This window comes from Rutidosis leptorrhynchoides, unplaced genomic scaffold, assembly GCF_046630445.1.
Source record: "Rutidosis leptorrhynchoides isolate AG116_Rl617_1_P2 unplaced genomic scaffold, CSIRO_AGI_Rlap_v1 contig473, whole genome shotgun sequence".
Classification (NCBI taxonomy): Eukaryota; Viridiplantae; Streptophyta; class Magnoliopsida; order Asterales; family Asteraceae; genus Rutidosis; species Rutidosis leptorrhynchoides.
In genome coordinates, this window is record NW_027266706.1 from 18439 (window position 1) to 37016 (window position 18578).

Sequence of the window (18578 nt, forward strand, 5' to 3'; positions counted from 1 at the left end):
TATCCCAGTCCACTTCTGAATTTTCCATGATTGGAAATCGAAGTGGAAAACAATTCAAACAATCCTAGATTTACTAGAAAGTAGATTAAACCTCTCTTTGCTTTACAGAGAAAACGAGAGAAAACAGCCCACGTCCATTTCAAATTAATACTTAGAATTTAGAAAATGAAAGTATCTAATTTAACCTTATGGAAATTATTATCTCTCTCTTTTTCAAATTCGAAAGTTTATAGAGAGACAATTGGAAAGAATTATATATATACCTAGAATCATCTATGGTACTTATTTTAATCTATCTAGGAGGAAAACTCCCCTCAATTTTACTAAATAGAGTAGGCCGACGTACTGACTTTTGTGACATGGAATTCTACTTAAGAAAAACAAAAAGAAGATTGATGGATTTACCATATTTTATTTAACTAGATACTTTGAATAATGGTATCTATTTAAATTTAAAAGTCTAGATTCCTAATTGTTTTTTAAAGTAAATTAAACCAAACATAAAATTTTAAAAAGAGGCTCTATATGGATAATATCATATCAATAGAAAGAAAATTCATACCGATTTAGGTAATGGATCAATACCTTAACATACATTTGTTTTTTTCTAAGAGTATTTAAAAAAAACAATTTTCTACCAACCCTAAAAACGATCTTCGCTTCTAGTAAATCTAAATAATGGTCTTTGATTTGATTTGATTTTTTATTTTATTTTCAATCAAAATGGAGAACCACTTGCGTCAACAAGTTTCCGCGATGAAACGACAAATATTCAAAGAGTTAATTTGCTCTTTCAATCGATCTTACTTTTTTTTTTATTTTGTTGATTTATGTTCTGATTATTGCTAGTTCATACTAATTTGTGAAGCATGAAAATCAATTAATTTTATGGATGTGATTCTTGGATACAGACATACCAATTGATTAAAAATTCAATTTAAGATTTTATGACTCAGATTTTATGTATCTTTTGTTCTAAATATTAATTAGAGTGGTTCATATGATTTTATGCGGGTGGAATTTTTAGAAGAGGATTCACATTCACCGGCTAGGATAGTAGCTGGTTAAATATAAGTATGGATTAATTTGAATATATAATCTTCTCTTGTCAGTTGGGTGATTGATCTGTAACAACTGTGCTCTGAAAGCGAAATTTGGTTGTTTCTGCAAATTATTTTCATCTTAAGCTGAGAAATCAGCCTGTAACTTGGTTAGTCTTGAAAATAAATCCTTCCCCTTAAACTACGCTTAGGATGAAAACCATGAGCGAAATACAATGGTAGACCCGAACCCTAATAGGTAGACATCAATGGACATGACTAAAGTCTAATTAATCAATAATTACTGTCATTAAAATAGACTGTCCGGAAAATGAATTCCCGGACAGACCATTGATGTCTACCCCATTTAAAAAAAAAATGGCGACGTTTTAGGGTTTGAGTTCGATTTTATAATTGATCGTGAAAACCCTTGTTGTTTGATTTTTATCATTTACAACAATTGAGTTGACTTTAATATTCATTGTGATGGTATTTATTTGGTGTGTTTCTTAGTAATTTCTGAAATGGGTCATATCTTTCACAAATTATACAAGAGATCGTGGCAATATATTGATAAGAAATTATTTATGGAAGGTTCAAATCGTACCTTTATTAAAGACCAGAACTTGAAAGGATATGTATACTTAATATTTGAAATATAGTCCACATATACATATATATATATATATATATATATATTGCACTCTCTTCACTATTACACAAACCTTATTTTTTTTTGAAAATTTGACAGTGTGCAGGCCAGCCTAATATGTCTTCAAACCGAGGATGATATGCTCAAGGGAAGGCTTACTACTCATCGGTATGTAAATTCAATATGCATGTATGTATACTTCAATTTATTAGTAATTGCTTTTTTGAATGGAAACCTTATTTTGCTGATTCATTTATTTTCACTGGATTTTTACATTTGGAGGGCAGCCAAGAATCTTGGTCTATATTAGGTGACATGCGGAGCTGAGGAATATTTCTATTTGAAAGACTGTGAATTGAATCCTAATATATACTTATAATGTGTGGTTTTGGATTCTTAATTATATACTGGTTAATTTATGCATTAATGTGTGATGGCATAATTAAGTCATTCTGGTAATTTGATATTGTTGTCTCTTATGCACATCATATATGTTTATCCATGTTTTTGTGTGTTTTCTAGGTATAGATATGGTTTTATTATAGATTAGGGCTATTCTCAACTCTTTGTTCATGTTACTATAAATATAACTAGTCATTCTAATTGCTCTCAATGACTGGATTCAATGAATTGGCGCTATTGTCCTCGCAACAAAATCCAGCTTACTTAAAAATCTTTGTGATCCTTCCCGATATTTATGATTTTAGCCAAGCGAGTATATATATGTGGGTAATTGCCTTTAATTAATTTAAACTCTATCGACAAATCCCATTGTTCAAATTCTCAAAAGTTTATTTTTCAAGATAAGTCGGATTTATTAAATATCAAGAAGGGCTACATGATGAAAGAGTGAGGGATAATTGGCTTTTCACGATTCGTTTTTATATTGGCTAACAAATGGGTAAAGTTATTACCTCCTCTATTCGTATGAGAGAAATTACAATTATCGAAAGAAGTAGATGTATAATCCCAGCCAAGAATGTGATGACAAAAATCTCTTGACTGATCATCATGAATTAAGTTAAACAATTCTAGCGAATCTACTTAAAAAATGACATGTTTAAAACCTCCTCTTAACGCCAACTTGATCATACAGAAAGCTAGTGTCATCGTTTCCGTTAGAAGAATGTCTGCATCCTGGAATTTGGAAAGGCAGCTCAACACTTGACCTTCTACATTCCGAATAACCACACCAATCCCAAATTCTCGAAAGTACATGGGTACTTGCGTTGTGGTGAAATTGTGATTGAATATCTCGTTTTCTGGAGGATGGAGAGGTTGCGCCAAGAGATAGCTACCATGTGGTAGTCCCTAATCATTATAAATACTATTTAGAAATCTTTCTCATTACAGGGGTTGTTGGATTATGATCAAGTCCATCATAATCCAAAATCATGGCTATTAGCTGACCCGCATCCGGTGATGTACCCATCTATTTTTCTGAAATGGCTTCTTTCTTATTCAGAGTATGAAGCTTGATTTGGATTAAATCCGAGTTTGAAGCTTGATTTGACATTAATCATGACTTTAACTAGTTGAAGAATGTGACAGAATAAAGGAAGGCTTGGCACATATCAAGCACGAGTTTGCTACTCTCAAAGACAGGCTCACGCAATATTTAGAGGTCTAACTATCTTTCTATTTAACAAAAGTTCTGGTGAATATCCAGACAGGAAAATTTCCAATGCATAAAAAAATTATACATTAATAATTCGCACAACATGACTCATCAAATGAAGTATTATTCACTAATGCTTAGGTGTCTAACTTTAAATAGGCAAGAATGCCACAAAAATCAAAACTGTACTATGTTGACAGAATATCATCACCATCGCTGAGAAAATTGAAAACCTGCCTCAAATTTCCCCTGGATGGCCTGGCACAGGTTGCAAACTTACAGATGAATACAAGTCGCCGCCGCATTTCCAGTTTTGTTATACGTGTCCCGATGAAGGATTTTCCATCATCAAAATTACCTGATGAAAATATGTTAGAATAGTCCAGGAGATCGAAGAAACTTTTAACTTTTTTTTCCTAATTATTACACGTTAGAGTGAGAAGCAAAAAGGAAAAATCAAGACACATACCTTCATCATTAAATAATGATACTAAGATTGCCAGACAGACGCACACACTAATATCTTCCCCTGAAAATTCAGAGGACACATAAAGATATCAGAAAATCATGGTAGAAGTTTCAGGAGCCTTAAATGACTGCAAATGTCATATTTAATGTCATATGCAAAATCCAATACACCCTTCAAGGAATTAAATAGTTCTTACCATTACGGCAACAAACTAGAAGCGTCTTCCCTTTAGTAAGATTGGACCTTGCAAAACTAACCGCGGTATGTAGATTGTTCAATAATGAAAATCGGTTGAATTTCGAGTTCTGGAGAAGAAACAGGAATCAAATGAAACAAATTCTTCATAAATTGAAGGTAATGATCCAGTAGCTTCATTTATTGCGTACCAAAATCGGAAGATGCATATATCTTTCAGAATTATGCCGGAAGACAGATATAGGCTCTTCATCACAATTCAGTATGCAGTCAATACCCGAAACACTGGCAGCTGCACCAAAAAATGTCAATTAAAGGCTGAGCCGGAAGATATAGTAAACAACGAGTTTATTGAAGCGTGCTACGGACTGATGGAAATAGTACAGGAAGGAAACACTTTGTAAGAATTTCAAAATGTGATAGAAAGAACATGTAAATACTTATCTATAGACTTGTCTTCCATCTCATTTAGACAAAAAATGAAAAACAAAGGGCAGTTGATTCTGCATACCGGTTTCAGAAGTGCCAACTGCAACATTAGTTGAATCCAGCCAGGATATTCCAGTATCGTCACTGTTTGACTTCTCTATTCCAAGCTTTAAAATGTCGGAAGATAACTCTTGTTCCATAAAAGAAAAGTTCTCCGATGATTTACGAGGCTTGACAATGACCTGTGGAGCATTCTTCCCTCTTCGAGCATGGTAGACCCTATCCTTTTCAACTATTTCAGCAACCTTTTGATTACACAAGTCTGGTCCTGAATTTATGAGGTCGATGGCGTGGCTCCAGAAAAGGATAGGTGATAAACCCCTTGCCCAGCTTTCTTCATCGTCTCCAGCTCCGGGAATATAATTCCAACTATACTCTGATGTAGTTCTACGCTGACCAATGCCATTTTGTGATGATGCAGAGACGAGGATGATGGGTGTGAAGTCCCATGAATCATGATCAGGTACTTCATTTAACCATATAACTGTTTTCTGAGAAATCCACAGAGGACGTAAAGGTTTCTTCAAGCTCGAGGCAAGGGATGCAATATCGCCCCCACAATCATCCAACCTTTTGGTCCATTCTTCCAGACGGTCCTCGATAGATGCTCTCTCTGTGTCAGACACCCAGAGAGGAAGATGTAAGGAGCAATCCCAATCGCAAGAGACCTCACTTGCACTTTCCGTGTGCTGGTAGAAAGTTCCAGACTCCTATAAAAAATTCACAATCAAAATCTAGATAAACTGGAAAAGTTTGGACAATGAAATTTTCACAAAGCAGCAAGTATAACATAAAACAATATCCTGCGCTACTCCCGGAAACGCATCAAAACATGTAAGATTGCATTTGAATGATAATAGTAGTCGTAACATGCAAGCAAATACTCACCCCATCCTTTGGCACACCACAATGGCTCATTCTATTCCGATAATTACGAATAGAGCGATTCAAAACACAAGTCCAAATAGGTATCGTTTTCGACATGCTATCGGGGAATCGTTTTCCTTTCCTAGTAGAATCCACTATAAAACAGCCTCCCTTCTGTCCTACCCATCAACAAATGCACAATCACCAAAAATTTCAGGTAATGCTAATAAAAAAACAAAACTTCAACAATTCATTTGAACATTAAATTAAAGTTAATAGTTTCCACTTACCAGCAAGTTGAGCTACATGGAGGTTGAGACGAGAGGTATTGAATGACCAGTTGTTGTTGTGGCCGTCGGTAGATTTGAAGTAACACGTGGCGTGAAACTTGGGCGAGTACCAGAGCCCACAAGGAGATTGGCGAGTAGAGGTAGATGGGGCCATAACTGAGCTATCTCTCCGACGAAGATGGAGTCCTCGTAGATTGACTTGAGTGCGTTGTAGAGAGAGTTATCTCTTCGTTTGATCGTCCCTCACTGCTTTGTATATGCTTAATTGAGTCGTCTCGTTCGGTTCCATTGTGTGAAGGGATTTGCAGAGCGAGCGAGGAAAAAGAAGAGAAGAGAAAACAAGATCGAGTTTTGGGCCGGCCCCATTATTTTGTAACTGGGAAAGAAGAATCGTGTTGTAAACAAGGCTGTAACTCGGGAAACAAATATCGAGTTGTAAACAAGCCTGTAACTCGGGAAAGAACAATCATATTGTCAATAAGCCTGTAACTCGGGAACAATCATACTCACCATTGCTAGCATTGTTTTTCTTCTAATTCTTGCAAGAGTAGATTTTCCTCCAGTCTTACGGGAGAACCAACTGACTTCCCTTCTCCAAGTACCAGGCGTTCGGCTTATATTACATCTTTGCATAATATCTCTCCATACAACCATGGAAAACTCACAATCAAAGAATAAATGTGCTACTGATTCATCATGATGAGTACAAAGATTACACAGAGCATTATCACACCAACCCCATTAAAATAATCTACTTTTAACAGCAAGTCTAGTTTGAATAGCCATCCATAAAATAAAGCTATGTCTAGTGTAATTGCCTTTACCCCAAACAAGTTTATATCAAGAAACAGTAGGCTTTTTTTCTCTTAGGACATTCTAACCGGAGTTTATAGTATACATACCTGATGCCGTAGCCTTCCATGTGATCTTTTCAGGAGCAAGAGAGTTAATATCGGTAGCCATCACCACATCCCATGCTTCAGCAATATATTCTGTACTAGGATCCGGTAGGCACCAATGTCGATTCCTCCATAAATCTGCAATTTTAGCATCATTCCTTATATTGGATTCTTTGATTTCGTTGCCAGGAACTACATCAACAATAGCCTTACCACCAAGCCAGGATCATACCAAAGAGAAGCTTTTCTCTATCCCTAATTGGTATGCATAAAAAGTTTTGAAATCTGCCCTTAAATTTAACAAATTTCTCCAAGCCTCACTTGCATCGGGGGTTTCGAATCCCCCAAAAACTCAAACGTTTCAATTTAGTACTAACTACCCAAATGGCCCATAAGGACTTTCTACAAGTAAGGATCTTCCACATTTGCTTTCCTATCGCAGCTTTAATTGCAGGCATGTTTTTATGTAAACCTCTTCAATTTAGCTGCAAAAAGACTGGTACGTTGATCACAGTACTGGTTTGACGAGAGGAGTCAATTAAGCTCAAGCAAATTATCTTATACTATATTTTTATTAGTGACAAGAAAAGGGTATCTTGAAACAGAGAAACCTTTTTCCTAGAAACTAGTAAAAGAAAAAGGAAAATGGAAACATAGTTTTCCATACTCACAGAGAGTCAAGCATAGAGACATACCCCTGGCTTTTATTAAATTCTAAGCATATATAGCATAGAAATACCTAAATAGTACTAACTATAATAGCTAGATAGATAAAAGAGAATGATGATATTAGCTCAGAGAATGCTAAAATCCACCAATCTTCCATACTCCTCTTGGCTTTCTATGGATCAACTGATTCTCTGTGAAGAAGAAAAAAATAATATATGTTTAAAGGGAATGTTCAGATAAACATTTGTTCAGATGATTGTTCATCACAAGAAGGGTTAGACTGGAAAAATAAGGTGCAAGCCTGGTTTTGAGAGTGTCAACTTCCTGAGTAATCTTTTCCAGGCTTTGCTTTAATCTGTCACATTCATAAATCAGTGAGTTAAAATTCCTAGCAAACTGAAAATTAAGTTATAAACTTAATTTATAGTATATAATATATATACACTTCGATGTCTTTGATAGAGTTTTCATCAGTGTGGCTTATAGTGGCTGTTATTGCTTCTTTCGCCTTCTTTGCTGCTACACTGCATATGTAATTTACCAAATAATATGTCATAATTAGTATGAAATTGCTTTTTAGCTATTTTTAATTTGAAGCTGATTCCTAATTAAAACTATCAGGATTGACATAGTTTGTCCTTACGCTCCGCTTCTTTGCTTGAGATCTAGAAGGGCTGTCCTCAACTTAGAAACATTCTTGGGGGGACTCCTCCCTGTGCAGATAAAACAATAATTAATTAATTGATTAATTAATAATCAGTAGCAATTAATTTATCAAATTCGAAAGGAAGAATCGTAAGCCTGTGTCATCTCAGATATGGTTTTGGGAGCATCGACGAAGAAGAATCGTAAGCTTCCTTGAGAAAGTTTTCAGTTTCGTTTCCTAATGGAGGATACCATTGCAAGATCCTGCAAGTCTTCAAGTGCTCCAAATTGATCATCCACCAATCCCTGTAATAAACAATTTCATCAATATTAATTGTGATATTTTGAATTGGACGATATATACTATTTTATGTACCATTCGTAATAATGTTTGCTAAAATGAAGAAAATTAATACCTCATCAAACAAGGCCTTTCGCAAGCTCTCCATTCTCCAGGACACAAGAAAAATCACAATATCACTTTGCTACAATTTACTCTTCCGAGAGAAATTAAAAATAAAATATGGTAAGCTAAGGCTGAAATTAAAAAGGCAAAGGCACACACATAGATGTATATGTACTACTAGGTATTTGCTAAAATCACAAATGTTGTGAAGGGATCACAAGATTTTGGAGTTGGTTAGAATCTGTTACAAGGACAACAACGCCTTGCGATCTCATTGGATTATATCTTTGGGAGCATTTAGAATGGACTAGCCGTTATAACATCATGTTGAAAACATGATCTAGGGAGTTGAAGCTGGGCTGTAGATTAAAATCATACCAAAATGGAGCATATAGACAACTATTTTTGAATGTGGGTTCAATTTGACTATAGTTTCGTAATACATTTTAGAAGACAATAATCTAGTCCTTGCGAGTACTGATCAATCCGCTTTTCTTTGAAAACTTGATGACATAAGTTAACATTATCTAGCCACAGTGATCTAATAAATTCCTGATGATTAAAAATAAAAATAAAATTGTAGTTGCAAGAGCTAGATGTAAACACAAGAATAATTCAAAGGCCTAAGATAGCATCACTTAATGACATCGGAGGGCACGTGTCCACTACCATTGGTTAATCTTGCCGCGTTACAAGATTTAATGGTGGAGGATTATTTCTAGTAACGTTGCTAACAGCGAGGGTATAAATCTCGTTTCAGAAACAACAAGAAGGACAAAAATCACGTGAGCCTATCTGAGGGAAAAAAGAAGAGTTCTCTCATTATAAAAGATATCTATGTCATTAAAGTGAAGAATCTCCCACAATACATAGACTGTATGACAGTTTACAAGTTACAGAAGAAAGAAAGAAAATACTAAATACAGGTTACAATTTCGAACCTATATAACCGAGCCGCTTTACACTTCACATGCAAGAATTGAATTTCTACACCACCTAATCCTGTTGACAAGTTTAGAGCGAAAAAGAATAAAGAAAGAAAAATAGTCTTTTGCTGAATTATTCACGTTGTAAGCTATCGATCTTCTTTGGCTGACACCATTGCAACAAACTTCGGCTTAAGGAACCAATAAATGAATTCTTTGTAGAAAGTCCTTTCTTCCCATATACGGAGTATATGCTTTCCTCCCAAGTCAGTAAACTTTGGACCCTTATCCTTGGATCTATCTATCTATCTGTAACATGCACAATTCTACCATCAAATACAACAACATTTAGTAAATAGTAATAAAATGACCTTGCCTATTTGGCCTTAGCTTATTACCGTTGCCCACAAATTTCAGAGTGGAGATCCAAATGCCACAATTATAAATGTAAAGTTCTAACTCAAGAAAATTGGGGGGAAAAGTGGCATCCATCTAGTATTCATACAGCAGGATTTTTTTTCCATCTCAGCAGTGAGGGCTCCTACTGGACCGGGTGCAGTCGAACATCATCATCCAAAAACAACATGTACTTGCTGTGTTTATGTATATTCTCCACACCAACCTTCACAAGAAGCATAATATGTTATTTGAGGAAGTTAGAATGACCCTTCAGAGACAAGCCAGCAATATCATCAGTTAACAGAATTAGGAAAATATTAATGAAGCCTTGCTCGCTCTCTAACTAGAAAATCGTGGTATGTCCGAAGCACAAACTCCAAAAACCTAGTGATCGTAGCAAGGACCAAGCAAAGACAGTTTTCTTGACATAGAATTTGCTTAAGTAACTTCAAGACCTTTGCATTAGAGAAAAGTTGACAATCTGTTTCGTACCAGTTGGTTATGAATTTTATGGCTACAAGTGGTAGACAAACCAGCTACAACAATCTTGGCTTCGATATCATCCCTGGGGACCCCAAAGATGCAATCCAGTCAGGCAAAAGATCATAACAAATAAGTTTGAACAAATTTCACGAGCACAAAGGACAACCATCAAGTCACCGAAAAGAAGAAAAGAACAACTATATAATATCAGACTCTGACAGTTTCTTCTATTTATTTTTATAATAAAAGAGAACTTAAGTAATGTACATTTGACAATACACACCTTAAAATCTGATAGCAGTCGAGAAACTGCATGGTAAACACTGTCTTCTCTACTCCCCACCACAAAAAGAAATTCTAGAGGACGGTCATAAAGAGATGTGGTCTGCACCAGTTGTATCATTAGTTTGGCTAATATGGAGAAAATTCAATAACAAGGATTTCCATATAAACAAATCAAGGACAAACATGGCCAGGTAAGGTTCAAAACACATCAGGTACAGTACAAACCATCCAATCAAACGTCCTATTAAACTATAAGGTAGTATCAGAAGATAGAAAAAGTCCAAGAATGAACACGTTTAACAGAAATACTTCACTTTCCCGATTATTGTGTTGCAAAAGAAAGAGAAAAAAAATAAAATCAAATGTCAATAGAACTTGCACTTTGGAATAGACTACAAAAACTGAAAACACTGCTATCATTTAACCCAGTACGTGTTGATGTATTATACTTCATAGTTCATACTCTAGCAGCTGAGAAAAGAGAAAAATGGCCAGCTTCTCTAGTTGTTTCAACAGGAACGATAATTGGTGAACTTACCTGACTTCTCCAATTCGGAAGATTTTGTTCACTGAACCCCTTTAAAGGCATAATAACTGATACTCCTGGTAAATTGGCCTGATGAGAGTTTTCCAGCTCGTTAAAATCATGACAGAGAAAAGCAAAGTTAGGCTCTCATACTATTCTTGATCTGCTTAATTTCTCTAATCCTGTGAAATACCACAAAGGTACAAGACATCAGATCAAAAGACCAAGTCGTGGACAACTTCGATTTAAGTACCTGACGTAAGCAGCTAATGCCCAACCAATGGCGAGAACTGAAGAACATCCGTGCTCGTTTGGTTTCAAGGAGTCCAGTAAAATTTATGCTCGTTTGATTTCAAGGAGTCACAGTAAAATTTTTTTGACCCTACAGACTCCTGTTGTAAAGGATGATAAATTGGAGTCTAGAAGTTAGACTGATAATTGTTTAGATAGATTTTAATAGAATTAGTCATATTAAAGTTAGAAACCACTGTTCTTAAGCAACATGATATGGTAAACTTGTGAAAAAGAAATGTACTTCTTTAGAACTTGCATTCGCATCAGCATATAATGGATAGCCTCATCTTAAGTTTTATTCATACTTTCATAACAGTAGTGCTGATTACAGTACTGAATCAAATTAGATTCATTAATGTGCACAAATAAATTGAGTCTGATTAGAGTATGAAGGGATTGCATTCCAAAAATCCGTGACCAGCTATAATCAAGAACTTGGATTCTTATTCTTCTCTGTTATGATACTGTCCAACAATGATTCACAACCATCTTCAAGTAAATCTAAAACCTGTCATACATACAGAAAGGTTAAACTTCAGTTATCCACTGAGAGAAGTTATTTCATCTATATCATGATAAAACAAAATGATGAGCAGATCGAATAAAGATAATTTTAGCAAAGGGCACATAAGTTCAAGTATAGTAAAGCATAAGCAAGATGACTCGTTTTTCCTTCCAAGCCAACATTAGGCATCATGCCAAATATGAGACACAGAAGATCAATGGATTAATAGTGAATAGTTTACCATCTCGATAACTAATTAGATCAATTAATAAAATAAAACATGAGAGTATTACCTTCTCAAAACCTTGGGGTCCTCCATAGTATGGATCCGGGACTTCAGTTTCATCATGTTTCTTGCAATAAGAGCACATTAATCTAACCTGTGTAGTCAAGAAGCACATAAGATTTAACAAACCAAACTCCTGCCCAACTAAGAAAAACGTTAGTATTTTCTTTTTGTGCATCTGACCAAAACAAAGCACTTCCAAAGTCAGCTGATATCAAACCTTTTTATGAGCGTCTTCAGGGATCGGATCTCTAAATCTCCACCGGTTGAAAGCTTCCAGTATATCCTCTAAAGAAACATCAGTCCAAACAATATCAATGAATGTACATCTACAACAGAGAAATTTTGTAATAATATCTAACCATGTTGCATACCTCTATTTTGGTTGTCCATAGCAAGAATGAGATCAAATTCTACAAAATCAGAGGGCCGTATTGGCCTTGATCTAGATGTAATTTCAATCCCACGTTTCTTAGAAGCTTCCCTCATTCTTGGGTCCGATAAGTTTCCCTTCAACACAACACAACACAATCAAACATTCTTCTTTCAGAGAACAAATTAATCAAAGAGCATTCTTCTTTCAGACAACAAAGTAATCAAAGCATTCATCTTTCATCCAAGAAGTTAATTAAGCATTCCTCTTTCAGACAATTATGAATAATCAGGCATTCTTCTTCCAGTCAGTAAATTAATCAAACACATAAAAGACATATATCATACTGTGATTCTATGAATATGGAATTGCATCGAAGTACCTCATGGTAATTAATGGTTCCAGCAGAGTCAATTATGAAATTGGAATCGAGACCTCTCTTTTTAACAAGATCTTTGAAGACACCCTCAGCTGCTGGGCTTCTACAGATGTTGCCTAAACACACGAACAGAACAGAGAAAGGTTTACTCGTCTCTGACGAATCCGCCATTGATGACGACAATGCCTTTGTCAAGGTCAATGAGGACCCAAATGGAGAAGAATATGTGGGTTTATTATGTGAATAAAGCGTTTTCAGTGATGGGCATAATAGCTGCTGGGTTGATGACGAGGACGATGATGAAATCGGGAGAAGAGAGAAAAAAAATGGAAGCTTTGGAGGAGGTGGCAAATCGTAAATTTGGAGATATAGTTGGCAGTGGCACACTGACGCTGTGCATAGTGTCTTCATTTGCTCTGAAGTCCAAACCAACTTGTAAGATAATAAAATTAAGGAAGACCAAGTCCCATTTACTCAAGACCAATCATGTATATATGGATAATATATACTCATCATCATTCATCAAACAAAACATTTCCAACTTCTTTTTGGATCTTTTCATTTTCCTAGAATATAAGCATGAATACAAAATATATTTATTTGACCAGAAAAAAATACAAAACATCGTCTATAGCGTAATATATTAGTAGTATTCTTTATCCGAATTTTTTATCCACATATATTAGGATCAGTATTTTTTTTCTTAATGGTAACCTTAGAAAAAAAAGTATTTTTTTTCTGGTCATTAAACTCAAATTTAAGGGACATACAAGATCATTTTATTAATAGAAAAGGTTATCATACACCCAATGTACAAACCTTTCTCTATACAAGAATTACGTATTGGCCCGGTAATGCCGATAATTAAGAATGTTTTATCCAACATATGAATGTTGTTATGAAATTCAAAAGAAGTTCAAGTTATATCAAGTAAATAAATTGAGTTCTAACAAATTAAACTTATTCTAAGTAGATGTGCAATAAAATTTGATGGTCACACCATGAATTTTTCAAATATTGCATAATTTATTTATTTTTTTAGTCTTTTCGGCTATGCTCACGGCCGAAAATAATACATAATTTAATCTAGCAAAATATATTAATATTGACGTGATAAAAAGTTTAATTAATTATTCTACACAAAAGTTATATTTGAAAAAGACTAGATAATAATTTAATACTTACCGTAACTTGGGTTTTGTTCATTTTAATTAACCTAGATAATGAGCTGAAAATATTATTGATTTGGGACCTAACATTTAACGGTTAAGATTAAGAGGGAAAATGCAGTCTTGGCCATAACTCAGAAAGTTATTACAAATTTACCATAAAAAAGGAAAATTATAGAATATATCAAACATTAAGGATGTTTTTGTATACATATATATATATATGTGTGTCATGTTTTATATATTTTAAATTAGGGTCGGGCCGAGGCCCTACGTTATACCTAGCTTCGTCTCTGGGTTCACACCTTGAGAATGACATGCGTGATCGTTTTATTATGAAACGATAGTTTACGAATTATATTAGGGATACAAATGTCATCGACGAAATAATATTAGGGTTTTTTCGCACGTTCAAATTTATTTTAAAAAAATCCGCTTCCGGTTTGGATTTGTCTTACACTCTCACATACTTCCCTTGAAGCGGATATTTAATTACTTTTTGAGTTCAAACTTCAAATACATATTCTCTTTTCTAGTGTGATAAATATATGAAAAATAAGGTTAAGAATGGTGGAAAAGGGGGAGATGATTTCAATGACGAGCAATTATGTGCATTGATAGTTGATATAAAAGTATTTCATCGGATTAATGATTTGAAAAAAGGTCTTTGCTTGGATTTTAAATTATCTTCTTTAGATTTAAATTGTTGTGTATTTCTGATAATCTAAATAATTGACTGATGCATGCATAGGCTTTGTGAGATGGATGGGATGCTGATTTCCTGTGATGGGTACTGGTGTACATGATATTCCTACCACCATAGGTGCATTGGGATCTCGAAGAAGGACGCCTGGTGGTCGGTGGCATTGCCCAGAGAGCCGTATCCAGAGAGTGAGACCTCATCTAATAACGGGAACTGGCCTGACGTACCGGAGCGGTGTATTCGGGAATATGCGAGGCAATTCGAGAGAATTTGCATAAGCTTGGAAGAAGTGGATGAAAGATAGTTCAAGCCGAACACCTACCTCAACCATTACTTGCAAGGGAAGCTTTCGGCATCATCTGCATCGGCCTTGGAGTCTCTATCAGTGGAAAACAACAATTGATCCTAGCTAGCTAGGAATGGCCCGGAAAGAATAGCTGCTATCAAAGCACTGGAAGCAAGAGCTTTCTCTATAGCCGCTACTGCAGCTTCCTTGCCAACTTGTATGAAGAGGCTAGTGCAATTTCCAAGGGAGAGGTGTGGCTGGTGTTATACTTGTAAGGCCAATGTCTCCTACAACAAGAAACCTTACATGCTCCTTTATGCTGTCTTAGCTGCCTCCAAAAGTACTTGGAGGACTATTGAGGCTCTTAATGTCAATAATGGAGAGGGATCAGGGAAGTGTACGTAGCAAGATTGAAATTGGCAATGTACATATATTACAGGATTGAAATTGTTTACTTTAATTTGATATTAATAAAAGTATTCCTTCTAATTATTTTGTTTTGATTGATTGATTCACATCAGCTTGCATTTAAGTACCATGCAGTACTTGATTCATGACTGCAAAACAATTGAATTGCTCTTCCTTTCTCTAATTATTTGTTGAGAATTGGATTCATAGGTGCCTTCGAGTATTATATAATTAACACAATGTATGCAGATGAAGGTGTTTGAGGATTGGAATCCCTGTCAGTAAAAGTGAAGAATGATAATCCCATTAGATTGACAATTTTACATTCTTGGAATAAAAGTAAGAATTAGTATTATATATATGCTCAAGACTATCCGTGAAGCCTGGTGTTTGCGACCAGAAGCATGCATATAGAGGTGCAATCTGTTAGAGGACCTACGTATCGATTTCCATTATATTCTAATCTGTACGGCACTCACAGTTGACTAAAAAGCTTCTTTTAGGCATTTTATCGAATATTTGTTGTGCATAGAAGTAGCTTGCTCCTCAAGGCATATTTGAAGCTCTATATTTTGCCAATCCTGCAAATACTCTATACTGCAAAAGGACCTTTCCAACATCTGTTTTCGATTCTAATGCACCAGGTAGCCATTTTCGAGTCAATTTTCTAGATTCTCTCAAGTATTTTATCAAACAGTTGGTGGACATATAAAGAAAACTTGAAAATCAAGTCAGTTTGAAGTATCTCTTGCCGACACTTAGATTGCTTCTAAGTGACACAAAAAACCAACAAATCAAGCAATCAAATATCAACGAAAATAGAGGTTCATTTTCTTAGAAAATGTGGTAGCTTGGTCATGAAGAAACTATTGAATGCAAGGTTTTTGATAAAATGTTTGTCACAAATTATGGCAATCATGCATTTTCGTTTCTGTTTGAAGACAGCCCCAAACCTGAATTACAATAATGACTTTTGGGTTGAAAGATAACAAAGGAGACTTTAGGATGATAGTATTGTTGTGATATGACTATAGAAAAAAAAAAAGATTAGATTTTTGACAAAAAAAAAAAACTAAACAATAAACTATCTAAAAAAACTAATTTATTTATGTTAAAAAATGAAAATAAAACACGAAAATGTTTAAAGGATAGATTGTTAAAATTCAGATATTTTTTTTCATTACCTCCATTACAATTACAACATAGTTTTTATAGGAAAAAAATAACACACTTTTCTCTTTCTTAAGAGCCAATCACAAAATTTTGATTTTCTATTTTACTTAATAGCGGTAAATATGTTTCTTAGCCACCACTCAAGAATCTCCACCGTTCATCTCTCTGCACAACATTTTTTCTGCATAATTTTCAACCAGGTCTTTTTTGAATTTATTTTTCTCCAAAACAGTCTCCAAAATTTTCATTTTTAACATATTAATCCTTTCTTTTTCAGACTTTTATGAATCACGGAATTACCACTTTCAACACAATCAACTACTTAGAGTCAACGAGCTTGCGCTCATCATACATAAACATAGCAATATCATCCAAAAATGTCTCCATGCGCCATTCCAGTCCATCTGCATTCAATTTGTACACCTAGTGGCAGAGCTACATAGAATAGGTTCAAAATATCCATTTAATTTTGAAAATCTTTATATTTTACATAATCATTTTTCAATTGAACCCATTTAAAAATCATATTTGAATCCATAAATTTTCAAATATAAAGTTAATTAATCAAAAATTAAAATTTGAACTCATAAGATCCGGATCTTAACTCCGCCACTGTGTACACTCCTATTTTATTAAGAGATTTACCGAACTATTTATTTTTTATGGGAAGAGAAATTAAATTTGTTTAAAAAAATTTAAGATAATTATTTTAATTTTTTTAGATTATCATTAACAATTGAAACGGTAGAATATGCCTCATAAAATTAATGTTAATTATTATTATTTTTTAAAATAGTTTAACAAAATTATCTAGTAACCCCATAAATTATTTTCATAATTTTTTTAAAAGTCGTTCATTTATTCATAAATTAAGTTTTAAAAGAAATATTAATAATGGATTTATAAATATATATATATATTGAAAAGACTGAATTATTAGTGGGCGTCACTCAATAATTTTAGTAAAATTATGATTTAGAAGAAAAATAGTTAAAATCGATTATTATCAAGCATATTCGATTACTTCAATTGGTAATGAAAATCTTGTACTTTTTTTAAAGTAATTATCCTAAATTAATTTTTTCATAGTTTTATTTCTTTTTCAAAAAAATGAAAAAAAGTAAAACTTTTAAAAGAAAATTAAGAAATGCGAATCACTAACGGATATCGCCGAAAAATGGTATCGCATAAAAATATTTTTTTTTTCCTTAAAAGATAAGATTGTTGACAAGTGGGACACATCAAACTTTTCTATAAAATGGCTCGTATCCAAACATTTTATGAGGAATACGAATGTCACTATCAAATAAATTAGGGTTTCTTCACACGCTCATACCCACTTTCTTTATAAAATGGCGCTACCAGTGTGCACTGGCTACTCTTATACTTCTCGTAAAGTGTATATTTTACATTTAGTTTGAAGAGATAATTTTTCTCCTTTATATTAAGATAAATATATGAAAATTAGGTTTAAGAATGGTCGAAAAGAGAGAGGCAATTTCAATGACGAACGATTATGTGCATCGAAAAAAAATTATCGGATCAACAATTTGTCAGAAACAAATATATATTTATTTAGACTTTAATTATCCTATAATATTTAACTGGTTTTGAATTTCTTTTTAAACTATGTAAATGGAATTTTTGGCAGGTAAGGTACTTAAACCAGCATGTGAGAAAGGAAACTCTTGTACGCCATGATCACACTTCAGAGGAAGGAACATAAACGTCTTCCGTCTCAATAATTCATATGAAGACAATGGATCCGGAGAGCATAATATGTTGGAATTTATGGATCACACATGTATATTGATTATACATAAGTTGTCGTCTAATTGTATTGTCTATATATTGTACGTGATCGACTATCGATTAATTATATGGGCTGCAGAAATATTTACGTATTCAGTATGAGCCTTATATGTGTGGAAGCTCAAACGAGGCCTTATGGTTAATGGACCCATAAGGGCCCGTAAAACAATTAATAAGGGTTGTGGTCCCTGAGTCAAAAGAAAATATATAACAGATAGAAAAAAAGAAAAGAAATAACAGTACTTTTTCTTTGGTCTTTCTCTACTCCATCAGGAGAAAATACAGTTTTGCGAATTGGCTTAGAAGAACACACCCAATCGATCAAGTTCTGC

At 34.2% G+C, this 18578-nt stretch overlaps 2 protein-coding genes across 2 annotated transcripts; both read right to left on the bottom strand.

The window, feature by feature from the left end:
* Window positions 1-3498: 3498 nt before the first annotated feature.
* On the bottom strand, window positions 3499-8282 carry LOC139883920 (tRNA A64-2'-O-ribosylphosphate transferase-like). Its single transcript, XM_071868015.1, is given in 16 exon segments — window positions 3499-3668; window positions 3780-3839; window positions 3976-4084; window positions 4166-4266; window positions 4486-5173; window positions 5352-5509; window positions 5621-5743; window positions 5746-5860; window positions 5862-6065; window positions 6131-6306; window positions 6523-6711; window positions 7431-7543; window positions 7632-7712; window positions 7882-7901; window positions 8086-8139; window positions 8250-8282. Coding segments are annotated over 16 exon segments (2394 nt in total).
* Window positions 8283-9314: 1032 nt separating this feature from the next.
* On the bottom strand, window positions 9315-12890 carry LOC139883921 (uncharacterized). Its single transcript, XM_071868016.1, has 9 exons — window positions 12699-12890; window positions 12318-12453; window positions 12164-12231; window positions 11951-12037; window positions 11588-11660; window positions 11012-11040; window positions 10871-10948; window positions 10331-10432; window positions 9315-9470 (listed from the first exon to the last, which is right to left on the bottom strand). Exons 1-9 carry the CDS (start codon window positions 12864-12866, stop codon window positions 9315-9317), a joined length of 897 nt encoding a protein of 298 aa, XP_071724117.1. The 5' UTR covers window positions 12867-12890.
* Window positions 12891-18578: the final 5688 nt, after the last annotated feature.